General features: G+C 37.1%; 2 protein-coding genes and 4 non-coding genes across 6 annotated transcripts in view; 3 read left to right on the top strand and 3 right to left on the bottom strand.

Moving 5' to 3' along the window:
- Positions 1–6,178, top strand: part of LOC125248253 — a 296,590-nt gene extending 290,412 nt beyond the window's left edge. Inside the window, exons 23-31 of the mRNA XM_048159978.1 lie at positions 805–1,254; positions 2,253–2,510; positions 2,602–2,844; positions 2,934–3,179; positions 3,662–3,919; positions 4,027–4,332; positions 4,435–4,707; positions 4,805–4,888; positions 5,371–6,178. Of these exons, the coding sequence (XP_048015935.1) occupies positions 805–1,254; positions 2,253–2,510; positions 2,602–2,844; positions 2,934–3,179; positions 3,662–3,919; positions 4,027–4,332; positions 4,435–4,707; positions 4,805–4,888; positions 5,371–5,437 (2,185 nt within the window). The 3' untranslated portion in view covers positions 5,438–6,178. The remainder of the gene's footprint in view (positions 1–804; positions 1,255–2,252; positions 2,511–2,601; positions 2,845–2,933; positions 3,180–3,661; positions 3,920–4,026; positions 4,333–4,434; positions 4,708–4,804; positions 4,889–5,370) is intronic.
- Positions 6,179–6,814: 636 nt separating this feature from the next.
- On the top strand, positions 6,815–6,886 carry trnap-agg. Its single transcript has one exon. It is a non-coding gene; the product is annotated as a tRNA-Pro (tRNA).
- Positions 6,887–7,152: 266 nt separating this feature from the next.
- On the bottom strand, positions 7,153–7,224 carry trnaw-cca. The gene has a single exon. It is a non-coding gene; the product is annotated as a tRNA-Trp (tRNA).
- A 344-nt stretch (positions 7,225–7,568) lies between these two features.
- Positions 7,569–7,640, top strand: trnap-ugg. Its single transcript has one exon. It is a non-coding gene; the product is annotated as a tRNA-Pro (tRNA).
- A 345-nt stretch (positions 7,641–7,985) lies between these two features.
- Positions 7,986–8,059, bottom strand: trnai-aau. Its single transcript has one exon. It is a non-coding gene; the product is annotated as a tRNA-Ile (tRNA).
- A 2,072-nt stretch (positions 8,060–10,131) lies between these two features.
- The window catches only part of ngef (neuronal guanine nucleotide exchange factor), a 32,395-nt gene continuing 29,795 nt past the window's right edge, over positions 10,132–12,731 (bottom strand). The window contains 2 exon segments of the mRNA XM_048161061.1: positions 10,132–12,221; positions 12,482–12,586. Of these exon segments, the coding sequence (XP_048017018.1) occupies positions 12,004–12,221; positions 12,482–12,586 (323 nt within the window). The 3' untranslated portion in view covers positions 10,132–12,003.

The raw sequence follows: 12,731 nt of genomic DNA, 5'->3' as shown, positions 1-12,731 counted from the left end.
GAGTTTTGTACTAAGAGTTTTGAAAATGTACACCTTAGATGTGAAAATAGTACCAAAGTGAATTAAAAAAAAATTGTAATGTAAAAAGAATTCATTACATTTGGTTATCCATATCGGAAAATATCATAAAGTTCTATAGAAACTATGCCTATAGAATCAATATCTATAGAAATCTATAGGTGTACCAAATGATCCATTGATTAATCATTAAGTCCAGTTGGATTAAATAATAGACAAATGTATTAAACTGAACGAGAAGAGATGCAAATCAAAAGTTTGATAGTAATAGCATTATGAAAGGCAGTTACTGTGAATGAAACATTTATAAAAGTGAAACACTTATTTTGTGTTGTGAAAAGGATACTTTCTGATTTTGTGCATTGTACTAACACAATTGAAAATATGCTGAAATGTTTGAAAAAAGTGCACTTTTGATGATCTGTTGTGATATTAGTACTAAGAGTTTTGAAAATGTACGAGTTGCTTGTGAAAATAGTACCAAAGCAATTTAAAAAAAAACTGTAATTGCAATGTGATTAACATGAACGCATGCTGGATGAAGAAAAACTACAATTGCATTATCTAAGTTTGTTAGTTTCTCTTTAGAAAAAACAGACTGGTGCAATTTTATCCAGACCAAGGCATTTACATGACATTTGAAAAAAGAATAGTTTTAGTGTGAATGAAATCACTTCACCAACGTATGTTAAATATATATATTTAATAATTAAACGAGTCACTTTCAGTACTTTATATTCTCCTACACTGTACAATAAAGTGATAATTATGTGTTTATCTCCACAGATTTTGTGACATTATCTACAAGAAGAGAAAAGCTGCTGTAAAGTTTCTGCTGAATCTGTTTGTTTCAGCATCAGAGTTTGATGAAAATACAGAAGAAAATTACACTCAACTATTAACATCTGTGTGCAGCTACACATATTTCCCCTGTGAGGAGAATGATGATGATGATGATGATACTGAGTATCAGTGTGATTTCCTGCTGGATCTGTGGTCACATGTGAAGGACTATGAGACTCAAACAGGCAGGAGTGTCCTTCCAGCATTACAGCCAATTTATCAGTCAGCTCCTGCAGTCTGGATCATTGACCTCTCAGAGAGAAAGAGCTCCATCCTCCTAGAAGTGCTGAAACTCCAAACAGAGAAGAAACCAGTAGAGCTGATAGACTGGACAGATGAAGAGAGTGAAGTGAGGGGATTCCTCCAGTGTCTGCCCTACATCTCACAGCTCAGGTCTGGTTTTAAAAACCATTTTAAATTACTTCATATTTAATTTAAAATTTGCTTTTTCAACCACATATTGTAAACTGAAATCAGAATGCTTGAATATTACCATGACAGGATAATTACATATATATGTATATTACAGTTTTTTATAGACGCTAGGACACATTTCTCAATACTTAGGTCACTTTTGCAAAACTCTTCACACAGTTCTCCTAACCAACTTTCAGCTTGGCAAAGCAGTTCATTTCACATCCAAAATGCACTACAACTACCAAAACACTTCATTCAGGTCTCAAATCAACTCATTCGTCCAGAACACTAGCAAAGGTTGACAGCCGACAAACACACTTTGTCACCCACAAAACAATTACCTAAAAAACACTAACAACATGTAGCATTATACAATGTTTTCTTGTGTAAAACAAGGACATAACTCTGTTTATAATTCACTGCAATATATGTTACTGGAATGAATCAGACATGATGCAGAATTCACCAATATTTTATGTTGTTTATTTATTTTTATTTTTTTGCACTGAGTAATTCCAAAATACAAGAATTTGTATACACACCATCCACTGATACAGATACAATTCAATTGTTTTTATAGCATTTAATTTTAAGATTTAAAATATATTTCATTAAAATATTACTGTAGGAATGTAGCAAATTTCTCTTATTCAGTTTTGTATTATGTTATTGTTTTAAACATAAGTTAAACAGTTTTGAAAACAGTATGTAAGCATGTGCAAATTGGCCTGTACGTACAAAGAGTTTTGGCAGTTGTTGTGTCTGAGTGAGAAAAGAATTCATGAAATTTGAGAGATGTGGTCATTGAATGCATTTTGTGCCAAAGCAACGATAATTGATCCTCAGTTTAGCCCACATAGACTTCTGTTGTGCTCACTGTGTGAAGAGTTTTGTAAAAGTGACCTAAGTATTGAGAATTGTGTCCTAGCGTCTGTAAAAAACTGTAAACCATTTTCATTCATTAAATCCTGTAGGAATGCTGATCAGTTCATCCCTTCACTGTGTAAAGTGTTTGGACCGAGAGTGAAGGCAGATCAGGTGACTCCTCTGCTTCAAGCTTTAGACTTCACCGTCACTCTGAGTGGAAAATTACCCAGCAGCACCTGCAGATCTGTGGGGAGAGTTCTGGGCCGTTCACCCTCCAAACTAAACCTGACTCTGAACACAAGCGTCATCTCTCTCAGAGGACTCAAACTGCTCTTCAACCACATCACACACCTGCAGAAACTAAGGTTAGATTCAATGTCTGTATTCTTACCATTTAAATCATCTTTAAATGAACTAATGAATGTTTCTCATGATCTCTGATTTTATCTTTGACAGTGTGGAAGACAAACTGTTAGTGAAGATGTCCAGAGCACTGAGGTCATTGAATGCTCCTTCACTGACCACAGAGGAGTTTTCACTGCTCACAAAAGACTCAAAGCAAAATCTCTCTCATATCCTGAGCAGCTTGTCGTCTCTCCTGAGACTGTTGTCTGTTCAGTGTTTGGATCTCACTGAGTGTAAATCAGAGGCTCTGTCTCTCACGGCTCTGTTGAGTCTCCAGGAACATCTGACTATCAGGTCTGTGTTCAGCTCAGTTGGTCCATTTTTGTGAGTAAATCAACCTGTTTCACAAACTGACAAGTGCTGTTCTGTCTGTGTGTGTTCAGGTTCTCTAAAGAGACTCTTCAGCAGCTGGTTTCACTGGTGTATGAAGCACAGGATGATGAACTGACACACTCTTTCCTGAAGAAGGTGTCTAAAGATCTGACTTCCTGCTCACTGACCTGGGAACAGATTCATTACCTGCTGCAGCATCAAGCTCTGAATCTGAAGTTGGACTTTAGAAAGAGCAAAATCACCTGTGAAAACATCAGAGAACTTCTGCTGGTGTTAGACAGAATCCAGCTGAAAAGGTAAAAGAATCTCTCAAGGATATAGATGTTGTTTTAAAACCTGGAAGAGAATTGCTATTTTTGACTCATGAGTTTCCTCTGGAATTTCAAATGCTTTTAAAACCTCATTTTACTTGATTTATGAGTAAAATAATGTCTGTTGTTAATAACTGAAGATACTTTCCTGCAACATAAATTACACACAGTCATGCCTCAAAAGTGAGTTTTTTTTTTTTTTTGAGGTCAGACTATATAATTATATGTTCTGGACACAGACTTTAATTTTACACAATAATTGAAAACTGCTATCATAAAATACCCATTAGAAATTCCCATGGCCAACTAGCCTTCTGGATCAGTCTGCAAATTGACATCATGACTAATTAGTTTCATCCATTTAAGTCACTGAAGTTGCTTGTAGTTTTCTTGTCAGTTTGTGGATTTGTGTTCATTGAGTGTCTGTGATTAAAGCAGATTTTATTGAGTGATCTTATTCTCCACAGGTTGAGCCCCAGCTTTACTCTGTCCATCATTATGGAGATTTATGAGACTCGTTTTCCTCAGTATGTGTCCAGTCTGATGAGTTCAGCAGGAAATGACATCAACCTTAGCGGCAGAGTGTTGGACTCTGTTCAGTGCGCTGCCCTGCGCTTCACTCTAGAGCACTGCAACACTGTCAAACTCAATCTGCTCTGGACCTCCATACCAGAGGAGGAGCTGGAGAGCTTTCTGCCTTTGATCAGCAGAGTCACACGGCTCAGGTTTACTGATTTAACTGCACTGAAATAACAATATGTGTTAATAGACTTAATCTAGATAGATATGACTGTTGTTTGCTCAAGATGTTAACAGTATTTGTGTGTGTTAGTGTTGACAGGCTGCTGCTGCTGAAGCTGCTTCATTCCTGCAGATCCTCTGATCTCCAGCAGGAGGCAGCAACTGCTCTGCTCCCTGCTCTTCACAACAGACTGGACTTCTCCTGCTGCTCCGCTCTGGATTTAACAGACACACGGAGAAGGCAAAAACATTTGAAACTAACAAATAAAGACTGTAGAATAATCTCATCTGTGCTTCAGAAAACCCAAAGTGTTGTGAAGCTGATTTTACAGGACTGTGAGATCTCTGATACAGCCCTGAAACAACTTTGGCCAATCCTGCCTCAAGTCCAGCTGAGGTGAGAAACCTGACAGATCCTTTCATTACTGATACGACATAATGCGCTCATTATATATTATTCTCACATTGATGTCTGTCGTTGTGTTGTTCCTCCCATCAGCTGCAGTAAAGCTCTGCTGCTGCAGTTTCTGGCTTGTATCAGTAAAGGTGGATCTCAGAGAAGCTCTTTGAGGAGGACTGAGGCTCTTTCACAGGCTTTGGGAGGAGAGATGGACCTCAGTCACACTCAGATGGACCAGAGCGCTTGTGAACATCTGGCGCTGTTTCTGGAATATTCTGAAGGGCTGAAAGAACTGGATCTCAGTCACTGTAAACTCACTGATGACTGCATGAAGCCGCTGCTGCCGCATCTGCACAAAACTCAGACTCTGGAGTGAGTTACAGAGACACGGCAGGAACAGAGAAACTCTTTATTCAAACTGATGATTATTTCTGTTATTTTATTGTTTCTGTCTCATTTCTTCTTACAGCCTGAGTCACAATAATGTCACAGATGAATCAGCAGAGAGAATCCACAGTGTCGTCTCCACTCACAGCAATATTCAGACTGTACGGTGAGTGTGTGATCGCTGTTTTATTACTGTAGGTTTATTAACTCTCTATAAACCCACATCATTTATTAATAAAACAGAGTAGTTTCAGTGATTTAACTAAACAAAACATAAATCGTTTGATTTCTTTGTTATAAAGTCATATCTGTTTTCTGTAATCTGAGTGAATAAATTTTTTAATTACAATACGTTGACAAAAACACAAGCAATGCTAGTTTTAATCCACATTGTTGAAGGGACACATGATCAGCATTTTTTATTCAAATATGATTAAGTCTGTATTTTTGATATATAAAAAAATGCATATTTTAAGTGAATTGTCATACATAAATGTCAGTGGTTCATTTTAGGATACATATTTTGTGCACGGCTTAGCTTAAAATATACTTTAATGATATACTTTATGATGAATACTTTAACTTCAGTTGACTTTTTTTCACTTCAGATGACTTTATATCATATTGTGCTCAATTTTGTGTTTGCAGACTGTTCGGAAACAAAGTCAGTGACAGAAAGCAGTTCATCGGAGACAAACGATTTGAAATATGGTGAAGATCCTGGACCGTAAATGACTTAATTCATGATAAAACAAACTGACTATCACTTTGCAAAGCAATGTTGTGGTAATAATGTAGATATATTGCCTTAATATACATATTAGAGCAAGTTATTTTTTATGAATGTAGTACTGAGTATTTATCTGTCTGAACTGGAGAGTCTCTGCTCACATCAAGTTCAAGAGACTGATGTTGTTTCTCCGTATTCTGACCTGTATTTTATCATTTGTATTCCACATTTATATTTCAGTTTGGATACAAGAGTCTGCTATATGAATACATGTAAATATGATGATAATGAACTCCAATACTCAGTCTGTTTTACACTTATTTGAGCTGTAAGGAAGTTGCGAGTGTTATGGTTATCATGCAGTAAAATGTATTCTTAGACCCAACCTGAGCAAACATACATGTTGTACTTTGTACTTTTGTTTATCATATCTTTATCTTCATATCTCTATATATGTATATTTGTTCATTATTATTCAGTGTTCATTTACTTAATAATTTAATCGTTTTACTTTTTAATGTAATCTTGTGTTGTCTTCACAATTAAAGATAAGACAATGTCTCAATTTTAAGGTTTTCATTAGCCTACATGTTAATTAGTAATTTTCCTTTGCTTTGGTATGATAGCGCTTGTTGAATTAGTGCTGGTCAGAATAAGTTAGACTGAGCACTGGGAAAGACACAACTAAAAGATTTTTCAATAAACTCTGCAGATGTTGTACTAGAACTTCGTCTCCTGTGTTCCTATTCCGAGATAGGTATAAACGGAGGTCGGAGCCAGCTGCAAGTGGGTGGGACATTAAGCCGCAAGTGGGCGGTACAAAGTAATAGAAGATTTTAATTGGTTTGTTTAATGTAATGTAATATTGTTCACGCTCCTAGTGGCGGTAGCGCGCGCGCACACACACACACACACACACACACACAATCGCATGCACACATTGTTTTTACACCTAAACCTAACCCTTACAGGAAACTGTGCACATTTTTAATTAAAAAAAAATCCTTCTGTATGATTTATAAGCCTTTTGAAAAAAATAGTGTAAAAACGTGATTCAGTGTTGACAATGAATGGTATTTGGATACAAACAATAATTACAAAAACTATGAAAATGCGTTATATATACATTTTTTAAGATACTATGAACTCCAGCCTACTTGCGGCATAAGCTCCACCCACTTGCTGTTGTTGGCGTAAGCTCCTCCCACTTGCGGGTCTCCGGGCTGCAGCGATATCTACTTGGGAGATTCCTGACTTATGTCCTGCCTTTGTCTGCACTTGTTTGCCTGGTAGAAAAGTTAAAATGACAAGATTGACTGGGGAGAAAATGATTATGTGAATACACGCAAGATGTATTTGACTGGCTCGTTGGTCTAGGGGTATGATTCTCGCTTAGGGTGCGAGAGGTCCCGGGTTCAAATCCCGGACGAGCCCTTCATTTTTTTTCACAATTTACAAGATAACGAATTGTTTAAAGAAGTAATGTGCTACAACTTTACTTAGTACATTGTAATGTAGAGTATAACTGATATAAAATCTACCGAACACGATCGAAATACCAGTGAATCAATATGTGTACAGTGATAGCGTTTACTGAACTGAACGGCACTGCTGTCGATTGCACTTAACGGATTGTATCCCGCCAAAATGCTAATATGCTGATAGTAAAAATATACGTTGGAAAATAAACACAAAATACATGACCCCGACGTGATTTGAACACGCAACCTTCTGATCTGGAGTCAGACGCGCTACCGTTGCGCCACGAGGTCTGACTACGTGATCGGATAAAGGTGTTTTATTAAACGGGAAATATATAGTTGATGTTAAAATACATAAAGTGTAAAATTTAATCGTATGCAAATACAGACAAAGACGTTCACATGTGAAACTAACAATTTACATAGTAATATACACCGCAGATTTATGTGAGCAAGTATTTATGTAAGAGGACTTTTAAATTGACATTATTTTCGGATAACTGTTATTTAGTATATAATGCTCTTGTGTATACATTCGAAAATACAAATCTTAAAAAAAAAAAAAAACATTTGAGCAAATCATCATCACCTACTTTCCAGCTTTGAAATACTTCAGGCAGGGAAGGGAATCGTATGGCTCGTTGGTCTAGGGGTATGATTCTCGCTTTGGGTGCGAGAGGTCCCGGGTTCAAATCCCGGACGAGCCCTTCATTTTTCTTAATATTAAATTGAAAATATGCCAAGAATTATTGAGGCAAATTTGTATCCACCTCAACAACCAATTTCTTGTAGAACCACAGTATATAGAACAAACATGTCAAGACCAAAGATGCTTGCGTGATGATCGGGGATTTGCAGACAAGCAATCACATCTTTGTGATTGTACGTCCGCTGCGCTTGTGGGCCATGGGAATTCATGTTTGCTGCTTATGGCGCTGTCATATCCTCCAGACTGTACGTGGTTGAACATTAATCCTTAAGTTCATTACAAGCATTTTAACATGTAATTATTTACAACATAATATTTGAAAAGTCCCAGTCAAAACAGCTGATGGCCCGTACGGGGATCGAACCCGCGACCTTGGCGTTATTAGCACCACGCTCTAACCAACTGAGCTAACCGGCCACACACGTCACGCAATGTGTCACTAATTGCTCTAAAAACTCAGGTTAAATTGTATGTATGTCTTTGGTAACAAATCAACAAAAAAGGACATGCTAAAGCTTTCTCTTTAAAAGGATGGAAAAAAACAACCAGACCATGTTAGAAGCCGCTATTACTAAATAGAATCATTTTATATCTTTAAACTGAGCCGTTTTTTCATCATGCGTGAGTTTCTATACAAGACTGTTTCACGACTCGTGTGATATTGATAAATTCATTTGTTTAGCCACTGATTGCACAAAACTCACAGCTGCATTTACATTCCCTCACCGCTAAATGTCAGTAGAGCACCTCAACTGAACTGAAGAGTTTTTATTGTTTTGAACTGACTTTTAGATGTTCCTTGAAAGGGATTTTAGCTGATGTTGGGTTTCTAAAGCTTTTATATAGAGTTTAACTCTATATAAATTACAAAAAAGTTAAAATTACAGATACAGAGTATAATAAAAGATCATGTCATTGTTTTTTCTCCTAATCTAAATCATGCTAAGACATTTCTAAAATGTTATCTCCACCTAACAATATTCAAAATTCCTGATTTTATCTAGCATCATACATTGTTATTGTAATGTCACCCAGCATGTCTTTACTAGCTGTGGCACTTGCTTTGTGTCTGTTTGAGAAATCAATCATATCGCATCTTAAATAGTTTTGTATAGGCTATAAGCTCATCTAGACTTACCAAAGTGGATTTTACTCGTGTGAGAAAAACTTTTATTTTAGCTCTATAAAATATTAATTTCTATACAGTTTATTCAACAAATTGATGGAATTCCAGGGATTTCAATGCGACGTAAGTGAAATAGTTCTGTATATTTTCACCTGGTCCTCTAGTCCAAGACCACTCCATCCTAATTTCTGCTTGGATAATATTCTGCTCTGACTATGTTTTTCAGAGTAAAAGATGTCTGTGAAGAGCTGGAAAAGAGGAAGTGGTGCTGTTGGTTCTGCAGCTGGTGTTTTCTGCAAAGCTTGCTTCAGGAAACAGCTTGTTGGGTGAAACTACTAAGACTAGATATCAGTTTATAAAATGCTGTTAAAATAAGCATGAACACATTCCTGCTCATATTGTGAACGATTAATCGGTGCACACTGCATTTAAAAACGTTCTTCGTAATTCTTTACCAGAATATTCTAACTTGTATACTTACTTTACTAACATCTCTGAAACTTATAGCTTACCTTTTTGGCTGCCATCACAAAGCACTTCTCTCAAACAGACAATCACACAGAGACACTTTTCATCATTCAAAGAATTCCTGATGGATAAAATCAAGTCTTAAGGGGATAGTTCACCCAAAAATGAAAATTTGATGTTTATCTGCTTACCCCCAGGGCATACAAGATGTATGTGACTTTGTTTCTTCAGTAGAAAATAAATGATGATTTTTAACTCCAACCGTTGCCGTCTGTCAGTCATATAATCAATGTTAACAAAATCTATGAGAGTAAAAAAACATGCACAGACAAATCCACATTAAACCCTGCGGCTCGTGACGACACATTGATGTCATAAGACATCAGTCGCTAGATAAGACCCTTATTCCTCGTCTGGTATCGTTTAAAGCCCTTTGAAGCTGCACTGAAACTGTAATTTTGACCTTCAACCGTCTGGAGGCCACTGAAGTCCACTATAAGGAGAATAATCCTGGAATGTTTTCATCAAAAACCTTAATTTCTTTTCGACCGAAGCAGCATCTTAGGACATCAATGTGTCGTCACGAGCCATAGGGTTTAATTTGGATTAGTCTGTGCATGTTTTTTTTTTACTCTCATAGATTGTGTTACCATTGACATGCATTATACGACTGACAGACGGCAACGGTTGGAGTTAAAAATCATCATTTGTGTTCTAATGAAGAAACAGCCACCTACATCTTGGATGCCCTGGGGGTAAGCAGATAAACATCACATTTTCATTTTTGGGTGAACTATCGCTTTAACTTACATTTTTTCCCCACATTGAATATCAAGATGATTTACAGAACAAAATAAATAAATAAATAAATAAAACATCCAAGAAAGACACAAAGTGGGTGTTTGTCATTTATTAGATGAGATGAGACAGGGGTGACAAGGTCTCAACATTCAAGATGTATTTTCATTAACAATAAATTATCTTTTTACAAAATGAAATGGGACAATTATTTGGCAATAACTCTTTACCACATGTTTTCATAAGAACATGCACACAGCTATAAAAACACCTACTCCAGAGCAGCAAGACTCATCTCACATGGAAGTTACATTCTCTCTTGGAAAAGATTGTTAAACTGTGTCCAAACCAGATGCGACGTAATAAAGTGACAAAAGCATGCGATAACTAGCTATAACAGGCGTCATGCTACAAAAAAAATAGTGCCTAAAAAAATCTCCTTTTGTGGTTCACGAAAGAAAATATTGTGGGTTTAGAATGACATGAAGATGAAACTTCATTTTTGGGTGAACTATCACTTTAAGGAAAGTCAGTTCACTTGTTTGCGCTTCCAGACAGCTATTTCCTAGTCATTCAATTGCATCTCATATTTGCTATATTTATAATATTTTCATAAGGGCTGCATCCAAAATCGCCTACTCTCTTGAGTGTACTTAGTTTATTAGCAGTAATGAAGAAATTACTTATTCAAAATATGTTCTATATACTATGAATGTGTGTAGTATGAATGTAATCCAGACATACTAATACATTCACCATGCTGTCATTATCATGTGACCTAAAAGCGTCAGTTGCGTCGCTTCACCTTCACTCATAAATCCTCTCCCGTGGCCTCATGGGATAGTAAAGTGTCCATTGTATGCACACTTCAGAAGTCCTGTGAATTCTGACATACTTCTTTAGTCATATACATACTATATAGTAAGGAAGTATGCGATTTTGGATGATTGCGGACCAAGAATTGAAATCTCAAAAAATATATGACAAGATTACATTCCAATAACAGACTTCAAAAATAAAATTACATATAATTATTTTTTTTTAACGCATTGTGCATTCAAGAGTAAACAAAAAGGCAATCTTTTTTTGTGTATAACGAGACTTCTAATAATGACATATTAAGTGATGTCTATCAAAAAAGTGATTGGTTGATGTTAAACATCACTGTGTCACATGACGTCACTGAGCATTTTGCTTTCAGTGTGAACAAATGGCTTGTCACTGAAAAGTTCCCGTGTCGCATCTGGTTAGGACACGGTGTTAGACTGGTTTAACAAGTTTGACTCTCGTGTGTGTAGTGTGTTTGTGTAGGAAAAACATTGTTTAATGTGTGTGTGTGATTCATGCAGCACGTGCAAAAAACGCCTCAGTGTTCTTCATCTGCATTTTTTACTTCCATGTATCACGTTTAAGGACATGAAAAAAATTGCATTTAAAACTCCAGATATGTGCAGTTGATTAACTTTGTTCATTTTCTCTCTTTTTTTCATTTTGTTCTTCAAGTGGATGAGAGGAGAATGAGCTCCACACGGTACAGTACATCCTCTTTGTCCTCAGAGGTTAGTTAAAAACACAAACCTGTATTGTCAGTAAAGGTGTGACCATGCACATTAATACATTCCTTTTCGAGAGAAGCATTATGACTTTACGAAAGTCCTGACGTAGCATTTGTTTTTCCTTCACCGTCAGAAAAGTGGTCCCCGTGTGTGACTGCGGAAGTTGAAATCCTTCATGCTAACAGCGTGTTAGGACTGTATGGAAGCAGCGATTCAAAAACACAAGTGCTTATAGTGCAAGAGCTGTTCCACGACCCTGTCGAGTCCTCAGAGTGACGCCGGACACGTATTCAATAAAACACTGGACACAGAATGACTATCAGTCCACCGTACATCTAGATGACGTCGCTTCCGGGTCAGGAATTAGGAGAACGAATGGTGGCGGTTATGTGATGTCATTTCTAGCTCCTTATCTACAGGTCAGTCCAGGTGGGAGTGTACTGGGGACTTTTAGCAGGGCGGCGCCCCCTGGAGGCGGCTCTGGCCCCCTGCGCTCCTTCCTGAGCCTGCTGGATCCGCTGACACTCTTTGAGGTTCTGAGCCCGAATTTCTGCGTTCATGATCCTCTCCACCACACGGATGGGGAACCAACCTCTCTCGCCATCATGCAACCTTTCACCAAACATCCACCCTGAGGGAGAGAGATGAATTTGCAATCAAGATTCAGAGAGATGAAAAACAGGAAGGACATGCATGCCACAAAAATAGTAAAAAGAACAGGAAGTAACATAGCGAGACACAATTCATGCAACTGATAGCAGATGATGCAGACTTCAAAGACGGAGACCTGGTCTTGCCAAAAACATCAAAGACCGATGAAGCTGCGTGGTTTATTGCAAGTTTTTTATGTTAGACAGACTTTTGTGTGTCGATGTGCTTGTGATCTCTTACCGTCATCTGTACACTCCAGAATGTGAAGCACATCAGCCATTTCTACAGAGAGCTCATCAGGTTCCTGAGAGGAGTAGGACTGGATACACTGAACCTGTGGAGAATCTGACATGCACCAATAAAAACAATAAATCATACTGCACACAGATAAAAAGAAACATAATAATTTAACTCATGACAGATTAAAATAAAATAAAAATAAATATATTACATTATTTTATATTATAAATAAAAAATCATATGATTACAT

The sequence above is a fragment of the Megalobrama amblycephala genome, linkage group LG16 (assembly GCF_018812025.1).
Source record: "Megalobrama amblycephala isolate DHTTF-2021 linkage group LG16, ASM1881202v1, whole genome shotgun sequence".
In the NCBI taxonomy this organism is placed as follows: domain Eukaryota; kingdom Metazoa; phylum Chordata; class Actinopteri; order Cypriniformes; family Xenocyprididae; genus Megalobrama; species Megalobrama amblycephala.
This window is presented reverse-complemented; position numbering and strand designations above follow the sequence as displayed.